Source organism: Terrapene carolina, unplaced genomic scaffold, assembly GCF_002925995.2.
Source record: "Terrapene carolina triunguis isolate 2854851 unplaced genomic scaffold, T_m_triunguis-2.0 Scaffold790, whole genome shotgun sequence".
NCBI classification, from domain to species: Eukaryota; Metazoa; Chordata; order Testudines; family Emydidae; genus Terrapene; species Terrapene triunguis.
Window position 1 is genome coordinate 2211840 of NW_020665141.1, and position 21640 is coordinate 2233479.

Here is a 21640-nt window from a genome sequence, read left to right on the forward strand (position 1 = left end):
ACAATTGTCTGTAGCTATTTGATGCTGCTGTAGAACTGCCAGAAATAGGTGCCTTTGAGCCCAGCATGGCAGTAACTGCATTTAAATTCTTATTTGACCAGCCAGGTGTATGTTGTCTCTCTGAGATGCAGCAGCAGTTTTGGGTAGTTTTCAGTACTGTTTTTACTTTCCTAATAGAGGCCTGCAGCTCTGAGATTTCAGGGAAAGACTTAATATTTGGATGGGTGGAGGAACTCAAGATGCTAAAGTGAGAAAATATTGCTCCTTGTAGGGTCCTGGGAGTCACCCACATTTTGTGCAAGAACCCTGATATTTTTCACATAAGGAAATGCCCTGCAGGCATCTAAACTGCAAAAGTATTTTGAAAATCGGCCTGTGAATTAACCAAGTACACCAACAGAAATCACATGCCTTATGGCCATCGTTACAATTATGAGTAATTTTAACTTCTGAAAATCATGCGACTTTTAAAACTTTTTCTGGATTCCTCATAAATTTGACTTCACTTATACTGTAAAGAGTATAAATATACAACAGTCTCAAATGGTTTTCTTTCAGTTTACTGAAAGTTAAATAAATTTACAGGATAACACAGAGTGGAGAGGGGCATCAGTCCTAGAGACAAATTCCACTGAGATTTTCAGTTACTGAAATTAGGCTCTAATAGCTCATAATATCAGAGTCCAGGGAAAAAGTCTTCTGCATGCTGGCACCAATTTACATCTATATGTTTGCAATCATCCGACATGGTGGCTATAGGGACACTGTCAACTTATTTGTATAGTTTCTTTTATTCTCCATTGTTTCTTATCCTTTTAGAGGCTTGATCATATTTTCCCCTCATTGGGTTTTGTCCCCTCTACAGTGTAAATTGATAGCTTCCGCTCCATTAGAACCCCAGAAAGAAGTTTATTATGGCTTCTCCTATGTTTGTTTGCAGCTCAGCAGTGATATGAACGTATAAGCAACAAGGAAGAAGAGGAATTACTAGAAGCATTTATAATAGGGTCTCAGGACTCAAAGCGTTCACTTATACAAATAGATCCATGGAAATCTGAGGGGTTATTCACAGGAGTGACGGCTGTAGCATCAGGCACACAGTGAAGGGCTAAAAATTAAGGATGTGGTTACACTATATTTATACAAAAACAATCCACCTATGTGGAGATCTTTACAGAGAAGATCTGATACATGTGAGAGAGACCAATACACACACACACAATCTCTGTTAGAAGGGGCAATGGTGTAACATGAGGGGCAGGGCTTAAAGAGCCTTGTTTCTGAAACATTATTTTCAGATGTATTATGTTGAGCCACTTCTTTCTCTCTCCGCATCCCAAATGCTGACCACACTGGCTCCACTGACCACCCTGTGCGGGGTGTGAGAGACCAAGAATCAAGCCTGCTGATGTGGAGAACTAAACATTCCTTTCCTTTCTCCTCACCTTTAATTTCTGAATTTAAAACAAAGTAGAACTATTGAAAATACTCAGGCCTCTTACCCTAAAACAGCCCTGGCTAGTGGAAGTCATATTTCTGAACCTAAATAAATTGACAGTGTCCCTTTTAAGTTAAATAAATGGCAAGCTTTTAGTTAGTGGTTCTGTAATGAGAGGATAGTTCTCATGTCATCCCTGGCTCTGTTTCTCAGTGTCTTTTAGCTGCAGGGCCAGTATTCGGGCTCTTGTACTGTCTGCCCCAAGAAAAGTTTCTCTCTCATTCAGTTTCCATCTGCCTGTTTGCAGCAGTGGTGGGTGTTTAAGCGATGCTCACCTGCCGTTAGTGGCTCAGCTCTGCTCTTTCCTGCAGGACTTGCTGTGGAATTGGCAGGTTTACATATATGCAGCCCAGCTAAGATTAAGAAGAATGAAAATTCCAGCTATCCCTTTGCAATTTTGCCATAGACCATTCAGACTTTTATCCTGGTGGAAGTCCTCAATTTCTGGTCTCTGTGCTGGCCATTGTTCCCTTTGGCAGTGGAAGCTAGTGGTGTCAGCCCTGTCCTTTGTCATCCGCTCTGGATGTGTGCTCATAGCTTTGTGTTCAAGAAAACCCTCTTCCCGTGTTGTGTTTGGATGAGGGTGCGGACTTTACACAAGGCAGTGGAGAGGGGCTTGAGGCCTCCGGGCCAGGCACTCTCTTCCCTGTGGAAGGCAGCAGTGACAGTGAATCACAAACACAGATGGAGGTGCTCCTGACGGCTCAGTCATGGCAGTTGCCTGTGAACTGTTCACCATGGTTACTGAGTGGAGGATGCCATCTGTGTGGGGATGAAGGTCTCAATAACGCTGTGAGTAGATGGCAGCAAGTGGCTGTGGCTGTTGGTGGAGTCAGAGCTGTGGTACAGCACCAGGCTGCTAGAGGAGACTGTTAAAAACATGCAGTTTTAGCATGGTAGTTCCCTTCATCTGTTCCTTCTCTAATTCCCCCCTCCCTCACTCCTTCTACATGGCATCTAAGGATTCTTCATCTCAGACACTAAGGTCTGATATCTTCCTGACATCACTGAAGAGTTAGGGCTCATCTACACCAACACTGAGCTTACTGCAAACTGGGGTGTAAATTTACACCACACTAGCTTGCCATGTGGACCCTGCTGCAGTGTACTAAAAATTCCATAGCGCACCTTGATCTATGCCTCTTTGAAACAGGCATAAATTAAAGCACACTGTGAAACTTCCAGTGTGCGGTAGCAGGGTCCCCACAGACACTTAGTTCATGGCAGGCTAGTGCGGGCTAGATTTACACCCCAGTTTGCTGCACACTAAGTGTTTTTATAGACAAGCCCTCACTCCTTTATCCCATTCCCATTTCATATGCAAAGACTTGCGTGCCCAGGTCCAAAGCTGTTTTCAAAGTATCATGGGAATCAACCCCCTTGGAATTAAAATGACTCGCTAATGTCCTCTCAGATTTGGTAGGCTTTACCCTATATCCCATCCCTGAATGCCTTCTGCATGTTTGGCTGTGTAGGGACACCATTCCTGCCTGTGTTCTTCAATGTTAGTCACTTGTACAAATTCCACATAGGCCCCATAGCCACACCCATACCTCACTTTGGATATACTGAAAAATCCCTGCTATGGACTGTGCTTTAGAGCTTCCTTTCATGAGGTCATTTTCTGTATCCCCCAGGGCCTGGTTGGAGTTCTGTTGCAGAATAGGAAGCCCTGGATGCTATTTCATGTCCTACCATTGGGGTATTGGCAGCTGGAGGCGGGATAGAGGGACAGTATAAAATGATAGTTTATTGGTCTTACCAGCTGGGCTTGGGGTGAGGCGATGGCCTGGCTGAAGGTGCTGAATGGTTGTGTCTTGGTTCTGTAAATGTATTGTTGGTGTCTGTGACACTGACGTGTGGATCCCGGACTCCGTATGGGTCTCTGATTCAGATGTAAACACCTGAGAAAATTAATGTTTCCTGAGCTTTGGAACAGTGCCTGGGTCAGATCTGTCTCCTATAAGCCTTCTAATAGGCACTTACATGGGCAAACTGGATTGGAAACAGCAAGCGGGTCCTGTTTCCAAGGAAACTCATTGCTGCTTGGCAGTGCAGCAAGGAAGCTTGCTCTAATGTTCCCAATGTTCCAGCTGGTATTGGCAAGGCGCTGGGGTGAGGAAGATTGTCCTGCTGGAGTGGCACAGACAAGGTGCCAGATATGCTCTACTGGCATAGGCAGTATGCTACGTGATATGCAGTGCAGTTTTAAGTAGGGGAATGAAGGCATATGACAAATACCATTCCCTGCTTTGTTACCTGTTTGGTTGGTGTCAAGTTAGTCAGGGCACTGAGATTTGCTGTATCTGTTATCACCATGGTCTGGGGTAAAAGGCCAGTATGTGCATATTGGGCCACTTCAGACTTGTGGCTGTAGAGAGCTAGAAATGAAAGAAAACAAGATTGTGTGGATTCTGGAGCTCTGAGAGTTGTAACTAGGAACAGTTAAATAAATGGGAGATCAACTTTAGCCAAAGTGACACCAACATGAATCTGCTGTCAGTCAATCCTGAATCTCAGACACAACCAGTGGGACATGGATCTAGGAGAGGAATCACCTACCCTCTTCTTCTGTTCTTCTGATGATAAACAGAGTGCTGCAAGCCCAGGGGCCATCACTTAACCTCTCAACCAAAAAGGACTGTGGAGGTGGTGAAATCCAATTTGAACCCTTACCATGGGGGCTCTGTATCTGGGCCATGGTGGCCATGAAGGGGCTCTGATTGATGTGGCTCTGGACCTGCTGCATGATGGGTTGCTGGTAAGATGGGTGGAGCTGCTGGGAGAACTGGACAGGCTGAAGGGTAGTAAGGCTGCTTCCCATGCTGTTTATCACAGGAACACTCTGGGCTTGGGTGGAGGCTAGGCCTGAGAAATAAAGACATGCATATTCAGTTCCTTGTTTCATCTCCTCTCATACTGGGAGTGCATGACTGTTCCCTCTGCCAAAGTGGGGTCTGCAGAAATTCTGGAATGGTTTCCATAGCTGTGCCTAGTCTCCAATAGTAGTATGAGCTAGGACTCTTGGGGCACGGGGAGCTGCTTTACAGCTGTGCCTTGTCCAGTTGTGAATGAACTTAGTGTCTATGAAAGTTAAGGTCTATCAACAGTAGTTTGAGCCACATCTCGTGCAGAAAAGCACCATGCAAGTAGCTCTTACCACCAGTGCTTGTGCCTGAGCTGAGGCATCTTGTTTAGCCACAGTTCACGCAATGCAATTCTGTTCAAATCTGCTTAATCCTTCACTGGAGAGACCTACTTTAAAAGTGAGAGTGGAGTTTAATGGCCCAGTCATTATTTTAATCTCACCTCAGTCTGCTGACAAGAGTGCTAGGTGTAACTAGCCACAACAAACTAAATTTAGACCCATGGGGTTCATTTTGTTTAGGCTACCAAATAGCTGGATTTGAACCAATGACATGGAGACGAAAGGTTTTATATCCCTTTCCTCAAGTTCCTTAGCCATCCATTCCCCACTTGTGAACTGGTAAGCCTCTACAGGAGCAGGACGTTTTCATATCATGTGGAATGGTGCAAAGTACTAATGCTTCCGAGGAGCTCCTGACAATCCCCATAGTTGATAGACTCCCCCAGCCATATATTTTTCCCTTCCACCTCAAAGCTTTTGGCTCAGGAAATGAGACATTTATAATGATCATAGATCCTTTTTTTCCTTTCTGGAAATCCTGATAAATAGAGTGTGGGATAGAAACCACAATGAGCCCTCCAACTTCCCCACATTGTTCACTGCTCACCTATTACCAGGGTGGAGGCCCCTGTGTTGGTGAATGCTGGTGCCAGGGATGAGGTGTCACCAGCTCCAATTGCCATAACACCAGGCAGTGATGCCATGATTAGATTCTGGGTTTGCTGGCTCAATGTGTGTGGATTTTGCTCTAGGCTGTGCAAAGCGGTCAGGGTGCTGACAGGAGGGAGAGGTCCCCCATGAGCAGAGATCTGGGCATGAGGAAGAAAGAAGAGCTGTGAAAATGCTATCTGCAACAGCTGGAGTATGGTGAGCACTTTAAAGTTCCAATCTGTGATCAGTTTCCCACCCAGCTTCTGACAGTTTGGAAGGGACTTCATTTAGCTGAGTACAGTTTGTATGCTTCCTTTGATGCTGCCTCCATGCTGATTGATTAACCATTAAAGAACGCTGTCACGGTATTAACAATAGCACTTTGCCCTGGTCAGTCTCCTCCCATCTGAGAATCTCAAAGTGCTTTACAAACATTGTGAATTTAGCCTCTGTTCCCATATAGTGAAGTATTACCCTCAGTTTACATTAGGGAGGGGAAAATGAGGTACAGCGGTCCATCCATTTACCCTACTGCTGCTTAATGTTATTAAAAATCCCATGCAAATTTTTATGTATAAAAAGTTTCAATGCTTTTTTTTTTTTTTAACATATTAAATGTTCAGCTTTAGCAGCCTAACACTTATACTTGTTTAGCACTTTGTAACTAGGGACCTCAAAAGGCTTTACAAACTTGAACCCTCACAACCCCATTAGAAGGTAGATCTGAAGTTCATTTTAGAGTTTGAAAAGTGAGGCACAGAGAGGCTAAGTGACTTAAAAGTTGGTTCAAAGCGGAGGCTAGAACTCATGAGTCCTTCCTTTCTTAGGGCTTCTCTACACTCTACGTAAGTACGCACCAGAGAGGTGTAAATTCTGGTGTGCATTATTGCAGGGTTGCTTGTTATAGAGAGAGGGAGCATGTCTGGCTAGTGGGTAGAGCAGGACTTTCAGTTCTAGACTTGGTTCTGTCACTGACTGAATTTGTGACCTTTGTCAAGTCATTTAACCTGTCTGTGTCTCAGTTTTCAAACTCTCAGATTAACTTCATAATTCATATCTACCTTCTAGTGAGGTTGAGGTTGTAGTCCGTAAGCCATGTGAGGTCCCTAGTTAAGAAGTCCTATAAAAGTATCACAAGTGTTCAGCTGCCAAAGCTGAATACTTTATATATAGTTAAATAAAGCATTGGAACTTCTTAAACATGAACAACTGCATTGAATTTGTAACAAGATTAAGGAGCAATAGGGTAAATGATTGGACTAACCATCTTGACAGTGTCCCTTTTTGTACACAGCAGTAAAAGGAGATTTTCGAAGTCTTGTGGAAAGACTTTTCCTTCACAGGAGTGACCAGAAAATCAGCGAAGTGACTGGGTGACTGTAAAGATTTTAATTGGATTCATAAATTGAACTTTGCCCCAGGACAGCTATGGACCAATACAAACGTCTTGCTAACAGGTTTTATACGTAGCATACAATCCAAGGGAACTGTGCAAACCAGCCAAGAATGATCAATCGTATAATCTTAGCGTAGTGATACAAACCACATGGGAGGAGGCTTAGTTAATGAAAGATATCCAAAGGAGATCTGCCTCAAGATGAATATGATTAGGCTGGTACAATCCAGATTTACTGTACAAGATCTATTGGTAGGAATTCTGTGCAAACTGGGTCTGTTGCACCTAACTTTTACAAATGGGTCAGGGCAGGTAAGAGGTCCCTGTTTTGTTAGTCCCATTGGATTCTTTTCAGCTATCTTGCTGAGTGTGGAGTTCAATCAAAAGTGAGTGGTAATGGAAGGAATCTGATCAGTGGGAGAGGAACAGACCTTTTGGGATGGGCAGGTTAACAACAGGTGTGTCATTAGATGTCTTGGGCCCTGTTTTCCTACTGAAAGGTGTACCATACTGTTTTGATTAATCCCAGGGCAGTAACGGGATAGGGTAGTCCTACTCAGTCTTCATGCTCCCAGTATCCACCCCCACCACTAGGTGGCATGGTGTGAGAATCCTAAGGATGCTTTTGAACTTGGTACTGCTGTGGGGAGTTAACAGCATTCTGGAAAATATCATTTCTGAATATTGTCCTCTGAAAACCCAGGGATCCTTCTTTGATTCCCTGACATCATGGAATCACCAGGACTAGGGTATATGTCACTCACCAGCTTAGTGTCTGTGCTCAACAGGTTCTGGCTTGGCTCCAGTCCAGGGGGAGAGACCTGATGAAGAATGGTTTGGGTGGTCACCATGGAGCTGTTCCCATGATGATTGCTGCTGGAAGACACTGCCTCATTGGCTGGCTGCTGGTTGTACCTCATTCCTATGTCAGAAAAGGAGAGACTTGGTTCCCACAGATGAGGCTGATCTAGTAAATTAGGACAAGCAATAAATTCAATTCCCTTTCTAGGCCTTTGTCAGGTGCACTGAGGCAGCCCTGCTTCACTGGTGCTGTTTCAGAGCTGAGAGGCTGTGTGGACTGAGAATGGTACTTGGAAACCAAGAACACACCAAAATTTTAATCCTCCCAGTAGCTTGCTGGGTGGCCTTGGACAAGTCATCTCCTAATGTACCGGCTTTGTGCAGGGCCGAGTATCGCCGTGGGGGAAAAGCTGTATAGCTAAGTTGGTTAGAAATTCTTCCTGGGAGTAAATATAGAACGGAAGGGAGTTTGAATGATAGCATCTACCGCAAAGTGAGAGGGAAAGTCTGCCAGGTTCACTCAATCCTGGGCTTCCCTGACCTCACCAGTAGACCCAAATCCTTCCTTGGAGAGACCACCACCTGTCAAAGGGAGAGGGGAATTCTTCCTTTTAGCCTTTTAAGTGGAAGGCCTTCTCTAGTCTATTGTGTCAAGGGAGATTGCTAGCAACCTCTTACTCTGAGAGGGATGATGGAATTTCCACCATTAAATTCCTGCTCTAGCACTGAGGACAGTTTATGTAGCAGCTTTATTCCCTTCCCTGCACAGAGGGGGAGTTTGCACTTGTGCTCTAGTTGGAGTGTCTCTTGCAGCCCTGGAGATCAATGATGATTGATACTGCTTCACTAACACACTGGCATCTCAAGGACTTTTGCCTAGAAACATGAGAAAGGACAAAGCACCTGAGCATTACATAATAGAGAAGTGAGCTTCCTGAATACAGGTACTTGTCGCTTGTTCATCTGGCTACCACAGAGAAAGGAGGCAAAGATGCCATTCTTCTGCTTTCAGTGCTTATGAAAACTGACAGTCTGTTTTGTGTTGCTGAGGCCGCAGAGGGTAACTTTTCCTAACTCCTAACAATTCAGCCAAGAATGTTTGTGTCTCTGACTTGTGGCAGTTGGAGGCTCCCAAAGAGGGAGACGTGTGTGTGAGAAGAAAGGGTATACAATTAACCTCTGATACAACCTAACAGGCGAGCCCTTGAAAGAGGGATTACTGACTACTGTTCATCAATGGGGGCTGTGACAGAGCAATGAATGAGAACTGACTGTAAGGCACTCCCTCAGCATTGAGCTTCCAATATCCTCTTCACTCCACTTCATAGAATCGTAGAATATCAGGGTTGGAAGGGACCTCAGGAGGTCATCTAGTCCAACCTCCTGCTCCAAGCAGGACCAATTCCCAACTAAATCATCCCAGCCAGGGCTTTGTCAAGCCTGACCTTAAAAACCTCTAAGGAAGGAAATTCCACCACCTCCTTAGGTAACCCATTCCAGTGCTTCACCACCCTCTTAGTGAAAAAGATTTTCCTAATATCCAGCCTAAACCTTCCCCACTGCAACTTGAGACCATTACTCCTTGTTCTGTCATCAGGTACCACTGAGAACAGTCTAAATGCATCCTCTTTGGAACCCCCTTTCAGGGAGTTGAAAGCAACTATCAAATCCCCCCTCATTCTTCTCTTCTGCAGACTAAACAATCTCCGTTCCCTCAGCCTCTCCTCATAAGTCATGTGCTCCAGCCCCCTAATCATTTTTGTTGCCCTCCGCTGGACTCTTTCCAATTTTCCCACATCCTCCTTGTAGTGTGGGGCCCAAAACTGGACACAGTACTCCAGATGAGGCCTCACCAATGTCGAATAGAGAGGAACGATCACATCCCTCGATCTGCTGGCAATGCCCCTACTTATATAGCCCAAAATGCCGTTAGCCTTCTTGGCAACAAGGGCACACTGTCGACTCATATCCAGCTTCTCGTCCACTGTAACCTCTAGGTCCTTTTCTGCAGAACTGCTGCCCAGCCATTCGGTACCTAGTCTGTAGCAGTGAATGGGATTCTTCCATCCTAAGTGCAGGACTCTGCACTTGTCCTTGTTGAACCTCATCAGGTTTCTTTTGGTCCAATCCTCTAATTTGTCTAGGTCCCTCTGTATCCTATCCCTACCCTCCAGCATATTTACCACTCCTCCCAGTTTAGTGTCATCTGCAGACTTGCTGACAGTGCAGTCCACGCCATCCTCCAGATCATTAATGAAGATATTGAACAAAACTGGCCCTACGACCGACCCTTGGGGCACTCCGCTTGAAACCGGCTGCCAACTAGACATGGAGCCATTGATCACTACTCGTTGAGCCTGACGATCTAGCCAGCTTTCTATCCACCTTATGTTCCATTCATCCAGCCCATACTTCTTTAACTTGCTGGCAAGAATACTGTGGGAGACCGTATCAAAAGCTTTGCTAAAGTCAAGGAATAACACACCCACTGCTTTCCCCTCATCCACAGACCCATTTATCTCCTTATAGAAGGCAATTAGGTTAGTCAGGCATGACTTGCCCTTGGTGAATCCATGCTGACTGTTCCTGATCACTTTCCTCTCCTCTAAGTGCTTCAGAATTGATTCTTGAGGACTTGCTCCATGATTTTTCCAGGGACTGAGGTGAGGCTGACTGGCCTGTAGTTCCCCGGATCCTCCTCCTTCCCTTTTTTAAAGTCACCCTTCTTTCCTCATCTCATGCATGCGAAGATATCCCTTTATCACCTACACTCTCATCTTGTGTAAACCCCACATCAGTTTGGCTCTCCCATCTACTGATCAGCTTCTGAAGGGACACGCTTCAAAATGGCCTTGGTGCCTGAACTTGCAGGCTCACCGGTCTCCTGTTCCAAAACTCCCTCTTTGTAGTCAGTACTCACCATGGACTTTGCTTGGCGAGATAGCAGGCGTTGGCTGAAGGGAGGAAGAGTTGTGAGAGGTCAGTGGGGGAGCAGAGCTGGGCTGCGGCCCACTGTAGGTATCCATGGCTAGCTTGTGCCGAAAGGCCTCCTCCTTCCTACGGTTGGCGAACCAGTTATAAACTCTCACCTCGGTGACCAGGTTTGAGCCCAGACCTTGGGCCTGGGATGGGGAGACGCCACGCTGAATGCACTCTGCCCTGTCAGGAGAGAGCACAGGAAGGGCCTTGGTGATCTCATAGCTGCGTTAGGAAACACTTTCTTTCTGTTTGGTGAGCTGGAGCACTGTTGAATGATTGATAGCTCTGGGTTGACTCCCTAATCATCTAATACGTGCTATGGTGGCTCCTGTGACCAGGCAGGGTCTCCATAACACCAGCACCTCGATGATGCACTCATGGAGTTGGGGGGGAGAGGGGCACGCTCAACAGCCAAAAGTCTGTGTGGGTGTGTGGTGTGTTCATGACTTTGGTGTCTGTATGCATGCCATCGTGCCTGGTCACCCTGTAAGCAGAGGCTCAGGGCAGGATGAGCAGGCTGTTATGTACAGTGGTTAGAGAGGCAGAGCGTTGTTGGAGCCCAGGACTGGAATAACAGGCAGTGAGAGTTCAGTGCTGGAAGCTTGTTCTATAGCTGGCTCTAGCCAATCATTCTCTTGCTTTGTCTGTCTATTGGGATTTCACTACACAGCGTTTTGCAAATTGTATCCCAAAGAAAGAACAATAGGCGATCTCAATCCACTGCTACCCCATTGCCCTTACACAGAGCAGAGTATGGCTTCTGGCAGTATAGCAAGAGCACGCAAAGCCCCATTCCATCCCTCTCTTTTCCCCTCCTCCATCAACACTGGAGACCCTCCTTCACCTGTTGCACTCCTCCACCAATGCTTCTCTCTCCTCCTTGCTCGGGTTCTTCTGTCTCTCATAAGCTTGGAATAGGATCTGTTGTGAGGCAGGACCCCACTTAAAGCGGTTTCTTCTCCCTTTCTTGGTGGGCAGGTCATCTCCCATGGGCTCCTCTGCCACGAGTCCCTGACCAGCATGGGTGAACTCTGGAAACACAAATGGGCAAAGGGCTTTGCTTGCTGATAGGATGTTTTTGTAACATTCTCTTTCTTGGAATTCAGCTGGCTCAGAGCAGCTTATCCTCACTCAGCGTCTCCTACTATTGAACAAATGCAGGTACAAAATCTAGATGAGATTTAAATAAAGCTCTATATTTGTCTAAAATGGGTAAGATCATCCCCAATGGGCCCATCGGACATGTTGCATCTTCATTCCTAGTGTGAAGCAGTGAAACAGAACAAGCAGCAGGAGCTGGGGTGGATGCAGCTCATGTAGAGTCCAACCCTCTAGGCTCAACTAAAGGCCAAGTTATTAATTTGACTAGGGGCCCATCTAATATGTATAAAATGAAAGAGATTACAGCCACATTCGTTCGTGTGGAGGTTGCAAAGGCTATTGTTTTAAGCATGTATTTGTAACACGCTGGCTTAGTATGTGTGAGAGATGATATCCCACTAATGGCTGACCCCAGAGCTACAGCCTGCTACTTACTCATGGCTAAAGGAATTACTTCTTTAGATGAAATTGCAGAAAACTCTTTTCTGGTGCTGAAGGTCCTGGGTTCTATCATTGCTGGTGATCAGCTATGCTGTCTGTGCTTACATAAATGCACTTAGTTGGGAGTGCCCCATCTTGGTCCAAGTCGATGCCTCCACTTGGATATACCAATAGATGAGAGCTATAGCCTGCTCTCCACCTTTAAAGAAGTGGGTGGCTGCAGGTTCCTTTGTGCAGTTTGGCCACCCGTGTTGAATGGTGACATGGACTTGTCTAACCTTACTGCTAGAAAGGGCCCCCCTCCCCTGCCTTCCACACTGCAGATGAGGGTAGGGGGAGCTATAGGACACTAGAGTTAGGAGAGATTTGCTGTTGCTGTACTTACGCTGGGCCACCTCTCGCTGCTTGCGGACGTACCAGGTGTAGAGGGCAGCTCTCTTCTGGGTCTTCATGGGTGTGCCTTTGTTGAGGTGCTGTGAGAGGTGAGACTGATTTAAACCCGTAGTGTCCACCACCTCCCTTTGAGGGATGTTGTGCTGCTGGAGGTAGGATTTCACCATTTTTGCTACTCTCCAGGGATCCTCTCTAGAAGGAACAGAAAATGCACCTCATTAAATATAGAATTCTTGTCCGTGTATCCAGGTTGCACAGAAGGGATTCAAGGAATGTCAGCCAGCACTTCTTGCATGAAGTGTGGGCACCACAAGCAATGAGAGAGGTGAATCCTCTGTTCACGCTTTGCCTTTGATGAGGCAGGTAGGATAGATTTAGTATGCTACATAATAACCGTTCATCTCTCCAAGGAAATCTCTTGTTCAGTGTGACACTCTATGCAGTGGTTTGACCTAACCTCCAAGCTAAATGACTTACTTGCCTAAATCTTCTAATGAGTATTTTTGATAGCCCTGGAGACTGAACTCCTTGGAGTAGCAGTGGTGACAGTTTCCTCTATGTCATCCTTCCTATGTAGCTCAGTTCTGACCAAGAGCCTGTCACCTCTGGAGCAGCGGGAGAGGGATGAGGGGTGGAGCAGGTGATGTCCCATATTTCAGGGTTCCATTTCTCACAATGCTGTATGTTCTGGGCTCTGCTTTTCAGTTTCAGGAGGTGGGTCTCTTTTTCTCTGCTTCCCTGTCTGGGGGGGATGTGTGCTCACAGATAACGTAATGTACTTTCCTAAACTGGGTTCACTTTAATATCAGACCGACTCATCCTCACTTGCACTCACACTCTGACTCTGGCTCTGATCCAGCTTGGGGTAACGCACAGCGGAGCCGCCAAGAGAGAGTGGAGCTCCAAACCCAAAATAACTTGAAATGATTCTACAATATATACTCATGCACGTGAGACTCCTGTACCCAGACACGGACCATATACACCACCCACATGTCCTTGCACATATGGCACTTTACATATACACATATAGATAAGCACACCATCTGCTCTTTCAAATTTTCCATTTTGCATCTATGTACTTAGAGAAAAAAACGAACACCTATTTACAATCCCAACCACTGCACTGTACAAGCCAAGAAGTGTAGAACTGTGCATGAAAAAAACCCCAAAATCGTAAACTGACCTTGGGAATTTCATAATAGTTGTAAATCTGATAAGGTTTATCAGAACGTCTGATAAGGTTCCTGAGCATTTGAGTAACCATGGGGCTGACTAAGGGGATTGTGGTTGAATTTCGGTGAGTGGTTTGGGTTTGACTGAACCTGAAACTCAGTAGAACTCGGAAGATGTGAACCAAGCAGTTTAGAACCAAACATGAACAACCCCTGTGTTGAGGAAATGTCTGATGTCTTTGCAGATGTAACATGGAGCTGCCCTCTGTGTTTCTAATGTGAAATGCCCGAGGGACTGACTGGACTGGACGTGATCCCAACACGGTATAGATAATGTTGATGTCCTCTCCAAATACCAGTAGCAGGTGGGTGGAATAAGAGAAAAATACCCAGGACTATGGGGAAAATACAGCAGGACAGTTGGGGGTGGAGGGCGAGAGCAGCCTGAGTACTAGCTGCTTTGTTGATTCTGTGGGTTGTCAGAGGCTGAAAGGCGATAAGAAGGACAAAGTCCGCACCTGTTCTCACAGCGCAAACACCCTTATCTCTGTTCCTGCTGCAGCCTCTTCCACAGCAACCAGACGGTCCAAGGAGCAAGCTCAACTGCAGTTAAAGTGTGGCAGGAGGCTGAGACGGGGAGAAATCTCTTTTCTTAAAATGGTACCACTGGTTCCTCTCTGATAGTGGAGCTGTGCCAAAATGCTCCATTTTCCACCCTCTCCCCTTGTACTCTTCAAAGACCCCCAAATTAGGGCAACCCATCTAGCCTATTTTTTCCCATTCCGGAGCTTTAAGCAGTTGGTGTTTGCTCTACTACCTCTTGAGATGAGGACTAATCTCCTCCTTATTGTGGTCTCTCTTAATTCAGCCTCTATGAATCTAGCCTGCAGCTGAGCCCTGGGCACTTTCCTTCTTTAAAGAGATACCCAACAGCCCCAGGATTCTGTTGTACAGTGATAGATTAGAAGATGCTCAAGGGCAAGGCTTCTGCCCTGTCTTTCAGATCATGTTTCTGGGTCAGCTAGTGAAGAAAGGGAGGGGGATTCATGATCACCCATAGACTCTTCTATAACATACTGACTTCCTTCCCACTTGGCATCTGAGCCACTTACTTACTTCTCTCTCTCTCTCTTATCAGAATCCCCAGCTCTCTCTGTCAGGAAGGAGTGGGGAGGTACTTGGGAGAGGATGAGACTCACACTCTTTCATAGTTTAGAACACTGTGGGGTGCCAAGGTAGATACACATCCCCAAGGTATGTCTACAATTAGAATCATAGAATATCAAGGTTGGAAGGGACCTCGGGAGGTCATCTAGTCCAAAGCAGAACCCTGCTCAAAGCAGAACCAATCCCCAGACAGATTTTTGCCCCAGATCCCTAAGTGGTCCCCTCAAGGATTGAACTCTCAACCCTGGGTTTAGCAGACCAATGCTCAAACCACTGAGGTGCATCTGCATTTGGGAGCTGTTTACAGCACGGATGTCCCCTAACACGGGTAAAGGGTGGTTTCATGGTGTAGCATAGATGATGCCTTAACTGTGTGCACATGTACTGTCAAAGCCAAAGCTTTAATTCCTGTGTAAAGAGACCTCGTGACCCTAGGTTATACTGTAGAGCAGGCTGTGTTGCTAGGTCAGTTGAACACTCTCACAGACTATCACTTATCCTCATCGTGCCGCCTGCAGAGACCTTCACCATAGACACAAACACCAGGGGTGAAATCCTTGCCCCACTGAAGTCAATGGCAAAACTCTCTTTGCCTTCAGTAGGAGTAGGATTTCACCCCAGGCCCAATCTTGCTCACCTTACTTGGGCAAAACGCCCAATTAATGTAGTGAGTCAGGACGGCAAAAAGGTCCCAGCCTTGTTCAACATCTGACCACTTCCTGCCTCATTTTGGCTTCAGCTTCCCATTCTTCCCAAGTACAAACTCTACCCCCATTGCTTTACCATTCTTCAGGGTCTATCTCCAGATTTTCCTTATCCTCAGATAATAGACTTTTACTCTTTCCTTCCCATCTTCTAGGTCCTGGTCTCTTGCCTTCAGCTTCTCCTTGTCTCCTGAGCATAGGCTCTCTCCCTGGCCCTATACAACCTCTGGGGCATGGGGTCCTATCTCTTCCATTCCAGCTGCTCCTTTCCTCAGTTGTGAGGTTGCTTTTTGAGGGCGTATTCACCTCCCTTTTGTTACTTGAACAATAAGTAACCCAGGTAGTTAGTTATAAACTCAAAGGGAACAAGAGGCTAGTTGATAATTTATAGCAACATCTCAAATTTAAATGGAAAGTAAATATCAAGTTGTTAGCATTAAAGAAAACCCAATCCAGAGAGCTGGGGATGTAACATTCAAGGGACCTTCTCTCTCCTTCACTCTTCCTGATTTTTTCTTCCCAATCTTTCTCTCTCTCTCTCCCTTTTTTTGTCCTCTTTCTGTCCATCATCTTTCCTTTATTCTCCACCATCTCTCAGGGCAGCATAATCTGATCCTTTTCAGATTCCCTTGTGCCAAAGATCTGATTTGATCTCTTGGAGGCAGGTTCTGAATTCCTTGTGCTTTGAACTGGAAACGAGTTCAAAGGAGGTCCAGAGCTTTGAAGTGCTCAGAATCATCCCTCCAGTCCTTTTAATTGAAGACTGCCAGACATCTAACGCCGGTTTCAATGCACAGACTGGACCTGAGATAGGCAGAGAGCAGGGAAGGTAAGACTAACCTCAGCATGGTTGTTTTCATTTGAACTTTGCTTGGTTTGCCTTAGCTTGGCCTATACAATCAGATGCTGACATAAAAGGGGTGTTATAGCTTAATCTCAGGGCCCCTCAGCAACCAGCTCCCTGGGGGAAAGGGCTGGGCCTTTTACCTCTACATCTCCCTGTTTCCTCTTCAGAAAATATGCCCAGAAAATCTTATCATCTCAACCTCCCTCTTTCCTTGTGGAATTCTACCCTTTGTCCTAGAGGGAAAAATTGCTATACCTACCCACAGGTAACAGCAGCCCTTATCCTGACTTCTCATTATACATCCGCCGCATACCCCTCACCGATTGAAGTCTGCTCCTTCCCCTGTCCCCCACCAAAGACAATCTGTATTCTATCTTCTCCATAGAAAATAGCTAATAATTTCCCCCATAGCCTCCCCCCACAAATGAATTAATTTACTATTGACTTCTCCCTCCAGTTCTGTCCTTTGTGGAGTGAATTGAGGCATTTTCAAAAACACCTACATTATTTAGGATTGTGGGTCCCATGGAAGAGCAATGAGTCTTGTACTTCTGAATCACTGAGGTACTCTTGAAAATCCTATCCCTTAACTCTTTTCTGGGATTCACAGGGTAGTGGGTGAAGGGCTGCCCCACTAGCTCCTCACTAAGGAAACCTCCCTATGGATTGCATACTCAGTGTATTCTGTAGGGGCAAAGGGTAATGGACTCCAGCAAGTGAACTTAGAGCTATGTAAGGGAGCAATTACCTCCATACTGGATTCATTCAGTGTAATACAGTGGTTCACAAACTGCTTCGCAGGATCACTAGTGTTTCACAGAGCACATACTAATGGCCTTCAGAAAGGTGACTGGTCACATTGTGCTTTTTCTCCTTGTTAGCAGGCAGTACATCAAAAGCACAGAAATACATTAAAAATTTTCCTATGTTACTTTCCCATGTAAGCAAGTAAGTTACTGTGACTATGAACAGGAGGTGAGGTGTCCATGAGACAATCTTTTGATTGAGATATGGTCTACAATAGTCTGAAAACTGCTGGTAACACATAAAGAGATTTTTGCACTTTCATAGTGCCTGTGTATTTGAATACCACAAAATCATGCACTCAGGTTTTTGAGCAACCATCAATTTGCAAGTAGAGAAGCTCTGTTCTGCATGCCATTGTGCTAGGTGAGCAAGGCTGCTCTCCTTCCTTGTGTCCCAGCTGGTGGGAAGTGATTTCTATAATACACCATTTTGTACTATGTATAATATATATTGACTTCTTACCACATCTCCAATCCTGTTCCTTTGTCAAGTGAATTGAGACATTTTCAAAAACACCTACATTATTTAGGATTATTTATATATAATATAAATTATTATTTTAAGGACATGGCCATCAGGCCTTCTTCTGTTAAAAGAAGGCTTCTTTCCTGAAGGGGCTTCTTAGTTGTTGCTTGCCCATTATCGGTCTCTGATATTGACCCAGATGTTTTTAATTTACTTCCCCAAACACACAATTGCTTTTTAAAATTTTGCAGAAAGGCAGAGATTTTTATCAGATCTGTCTATCCACTGCCCCCATTTAGGAGACATTTTTAATGGGTTTGGGTCAATATGCTCCATGCCTTGTGGTTAAGACAGAAGATCATGGTTCTATTTCCAGCCCTTCCACCAACTTCCCATGTAACCATGGTTAAGGCACTTAACCTGTCCGTGCCTTAGTTTCCTCATCTGTAAATGAGGATGATGTCTCATTCACAGTGTGTAAAGAGCTTTGAGATCCTCAGTTAGAAAATGCTGATGAAGTGCAAAGCGTTACTGTAAAAATGTGGTATAGAAATTAGTTTTGTGCTGAAACTGACAGAAACCACAGGGCAACTGGAAAGATGGGGAAGATCAGAAACCAGAGTTTATGCCAAGGTGAAGGGAGATGTGGGGGTGAAGGACCACACTGGATCCCCAACTCCTGGATAGGAATTCCCTCCAGTTGTGAAATTCTCTTTACCAGATCACAGTGGATGGAGTTTAATTCCTGCTTCATCCATTCATTAAAGAGGGGATAAAGCCAGGTGCTCTTCTCTAGCTTCCATGGCTTTCTCTATGGAGAGACACCTGATAAATCATCAGAAGTTAATGATCAAAAAGCTTATCTCAGGGTCTTTTCGTTTATAAATTTATAAGACAAAAGAGAAATAATAAAGCCATTGGATAATTAGTAACTAGCCAGGGCCCGCCCGGTGCAACTGGAGCTCAAACTGCCCCAAGATCTCTACACAGGCTTAGGGAGAAGAGAGAGAGAAGGAGATGGGTAAAAGCAATGTGAAAGAGAGACAGACAGACATAGAAATAGGGTGATGAGAGACAGAGAGAAGTGGGGGGGGGGGGATAGGAAAGGAGGATCTGAGGAAAACAGATATAGAACAGGGGAGTTGGAAACAGCAAAGGTGTAAGAAAGAGGGAGGGGGACAAAATGAAAAGGCAGAGAAGGGAAAGGGGTTTATTGGATGGAAAAGAAGATTGAATTATGGGGAGCATCTTTCCTCTCAGGTAAGTGCTGTTCCAGTGTATTTTCTTCCTTCAGCTACTGTAATGTGATCAGCTCCAAATCTGCCCAGACTCTCTAGAGGTCAGGCAATAGAACCATCCCCTCTTAAATATTACAGTGAATATTTAACCCTTAAGTACTGTGCTATCTCTCTATCTTGGGGCTATTGCTGGGGTTTTGCGTGTACTTTTTCTTGTTATGTTTTGTATTAATATCCTTTCCCCATAAAAAGGAATGGCCACAAAGCCGGTAAATCCTCTAACTGCAGTTTAATTTTCCCATAAAAGATTGTAAGTACCGGTTTGAGTCTCCAGAACATCGCAGTCACCCTGTGCTTCCTGTCTGCTCCTAATCTTGGAGAATAGCTTCAGTGCAGACAGATGAGATTTTGTGGCTAAGGATTTAATTGTGTTAGGTGGATTTGAAGGGCGATATCCTGAAGTCCTTGCTCAGGCAGACCAGCCATTGGAATCCCTAGGATTCATGTCGCTGAGTTAGAATTGCAGGAGCACAAATCTGATTCTGTCTATGGGTTTACTGGAGTGAGAGTGAATGGTTCGGGAAGCTCATACTTTTTTGGCTATTAAGACTAAATAATTGCATGTTAAGGCAAGTCATACAACAGTAGTCCGTAGACTGCACATTGTCTATATTCAGTGTTCATGATGGGAGATGGAGGATAGAAGCATTGGGTATGTTGACCTGGATTGCCAACCAATTTGGCCGGCACTCCTTCATCTGAAATTCCCACTGAAATCAGTGGGAGTCTTACCTGCCCAAAGACATGAAGATCAGGCTCTCTTAATTTATCTCTATTGACAAATACTTGACTCTAGCTAAAGTCAGTAAAATAAAAATATACATCTCGGTAAAAATTTGAAGAGAACTTAGGAGTATTTTTCCTTCCTATGATGAGAATCCCCACACTACATGATGGAAGTTAATATGATGACTTCTTTTCTTATTTTTTTCTAACCACTGAAGTGGTGGCTTCTGTAAAAACTGACAGACAGCTAAAGCGACAGAAGTTGTACAGCTCCCAGATTTTTCTGAAGTCCTTGTTTCCCAGATGATATTAGCACTTTTAATATGTAATTGGGCCCCATGGCACTTTGTGTGTGCGTACGTTTGAAATGTCTTTGGAAGGAAACTGAACATTATTAAGGAACATGAAGCTTGTCAGTTCAGTGGGTTTGGGGGCTGGCATTGATGGGGAGAATCTCTGCACGCTTAGATCAACTGTAATCCCTAACATATTTCAGGGAAGAGGTGAAGGAAAGAGAAATAAAGGAACGGAGAGCAAGAAGGGGAAAGGAAAACCATGTCCTTACTGTAATAGTCTCTCCACCACAGCCTTCTGGTGAGCAGCCTCCTCTGGACTCAGATTTTCCAGCTCCTTCATTATTGGAGGGGTGAATTCCTCCCCATCGTCAGAGGTTTCCTCCTCGGACATCCTGGATTCCTCTATCCCATTGGGCAGATTGGGAATTTCAGCACAGGGTTCCCCTTTTTCTGCCTGGATGGCACTGATGGCACGCTGGCTTTCACTCTGGAGGGCATAGGGGTCCACTTCCCCGAGCGCTTTGATCAGGGTCTCCTTGGTTAGCCCTGACTCCAGCAGTGCTCCCAGCAGCTCCACCTGAAGATGACTCAGCTTAGAGACCATGGTCTTCAGTCTGGTGTCCCTTGGATTTGAGTTTCAGCACGTTCTGCCTTCAGCCTTCCCTACACCATGTTCCTGAGGTAACACGCCCGACTGTCAGCAGAGTGGGAATGGCATAGACTCCCGCCTTTGCACCCCCCCCAAAAACAAAATACAAAAATGAGCCACTTCAGACCCCCCACGACTGTCCTGAGCCAGTGCTGATAAAGGGACCCTTGGCTATCTGTTTACATTGGAGCAGTGTAAATTCTCCAAGGTTCATATTTATCCGTGTGCTTAGCAAGTTACTGAACTTTGGACTTCAGCACTGCAGCAGCAGTTCACAAAGTGCAGGGGGGGGGAGGGGAAAAGGTAGGGAGGCAGAAGAGAAAAGGAGAGTAAAAGGAATGGACAGAGAAAAAGCCAGGATGGGAGATAGATAGAAGAGAGAAATAGAAATAAAATTGAATGAGAAAGTGAGCGCGGAGAAGTCTGACTGGTTCTTGGCCCTATTGGTTTAAGAGCAGGGATAGGCTTGAGGAACCAGAAGCATGGGGCTAAGCCCCACCAAAACCTTTGGGTTGGGAATTAGTGGCCTCAGGAGCTTGGCCAATCTTTGTGCACCACACCCCAGGCATCAAGTACAACCTCTGGATTTATTCTAATATTCCAAGATCTCCCATACTCTCAAAGGGCTCCCATTGACTTCAGTGGGACAGGCTGGGGCACTAAATGACTGCTGAGCCAGTTCCCCACATTGGCACTTACCTGTCCCCATTTCTCTTCATTGGAACCTACTGCCTTTATTATTCATTTGGTGAGCGCTCACAGTGTGTACTCTTTATAAAGGAGACATGGGGCCTGCCCCACTGAATTTACAATCTAAGCAGGCAAACAAAATAAACACACAAGCTGTGTTCTGGCTATTGGTGCACTTCTAAAGGTTCCTGGCTTGCCAACAACTGCTCCTCCTCCTCCCTATGAGTGCCACCCACAGTGACTTCATTTATCAACACCATAGTTCTACCCCTATCGATATTAACCTGCTTTAGGAATCTACTCCCAACTGTTGGATGTCTTTTTAAAATATATGCACTAGTTAATCCCAAAAGGTATGGGCTTGATGCAGGAATCACTTGGTCAAATTCTCTGGCCACTGTTGTATGG

At 45.4% G+C, this 21640-nt stretch overlaps 1 protein-coding gene and 1 long non-coding RNA gene across 8 annotated transcripts in view; one reads left to right on the top strand and one right to left on the bottom strand.

Annotated features, from left to right (window-relative positions):
- On the bottom strand, positions 1-20574 carry HNF1A (HNF1 homeobox A). Of its 2 annotated transcripts, none has more exons than XM_024198015.1 (10): positions 20163-20574; positions 12401-12600; positions 11318-11504; positions 10415-10653; positions 7458-7615; positions 5254-5455; positions 4175-4366; positions 3758-3879; positions 3261-3402; positions 1-2367 (listed from the first exon to the last, which is right to left on the bottom strand). In XM_024198015.1, the coding sequence occupies exons 1-10, from the start codon at positions 20495-20497 to the stop codon at positions 2240-2242; spliced, it is 1905 nt and encodes a 634-aa protein (XP_024053783.1). In that variant the 5' UTR covers positions 20498-20574; the 3' UTR covers positions 1-2239. The 2 variants fall into 2 exon arrangements, with proteins under 2 accessions (XP_024053783.1, XP_024053782.1); XM_024198014.1 differs by having other exon boundaries at positions 7458-7660.
- Positions 15912-21640, top strand: part of LOC112105283 — a 13814-nt gene continuing 8085 nt past the window's right edge. Inside the window, exons 1-2 of one of the 6 annotated variants that reach the window (XR_002907994.1) lie at positions 16301-18833; positions 20094-20191. This is a non-coding gene — a long non-coding RNA (uncharacterized LOC112105283). The other 5 variants (XR_002907992.1, XR_002907989.2, XR_002907991.2 and 2 more) reach the window with 5 other exon arrangements.

Bases quoted from the DNA above. Each gene is read 5' to 3' on its own strand.
- HNF1A (XM_024198014.1), bottom strand. From the start codon at position 20,497: ATGGTCTCTAAGCTGAGTCATCTTCAGGTGGAGCTGCTGGGAGCACTG. The intron at 3,880-4,174 runs GTAAGGGTTCAA...TTTCATTTCTAG, and splicing joins CCAGATACAGAGCCCCCATG to CTCTCTACAGCCACAAGTCT. The intron at 2,368-3,260 runs GTAAGACCAATA...TGTTTTTAACAG, and splicing joins CCTCACCCCAAGCCCAGCTG to TCTCCTCTAGCAGCCTGGTG.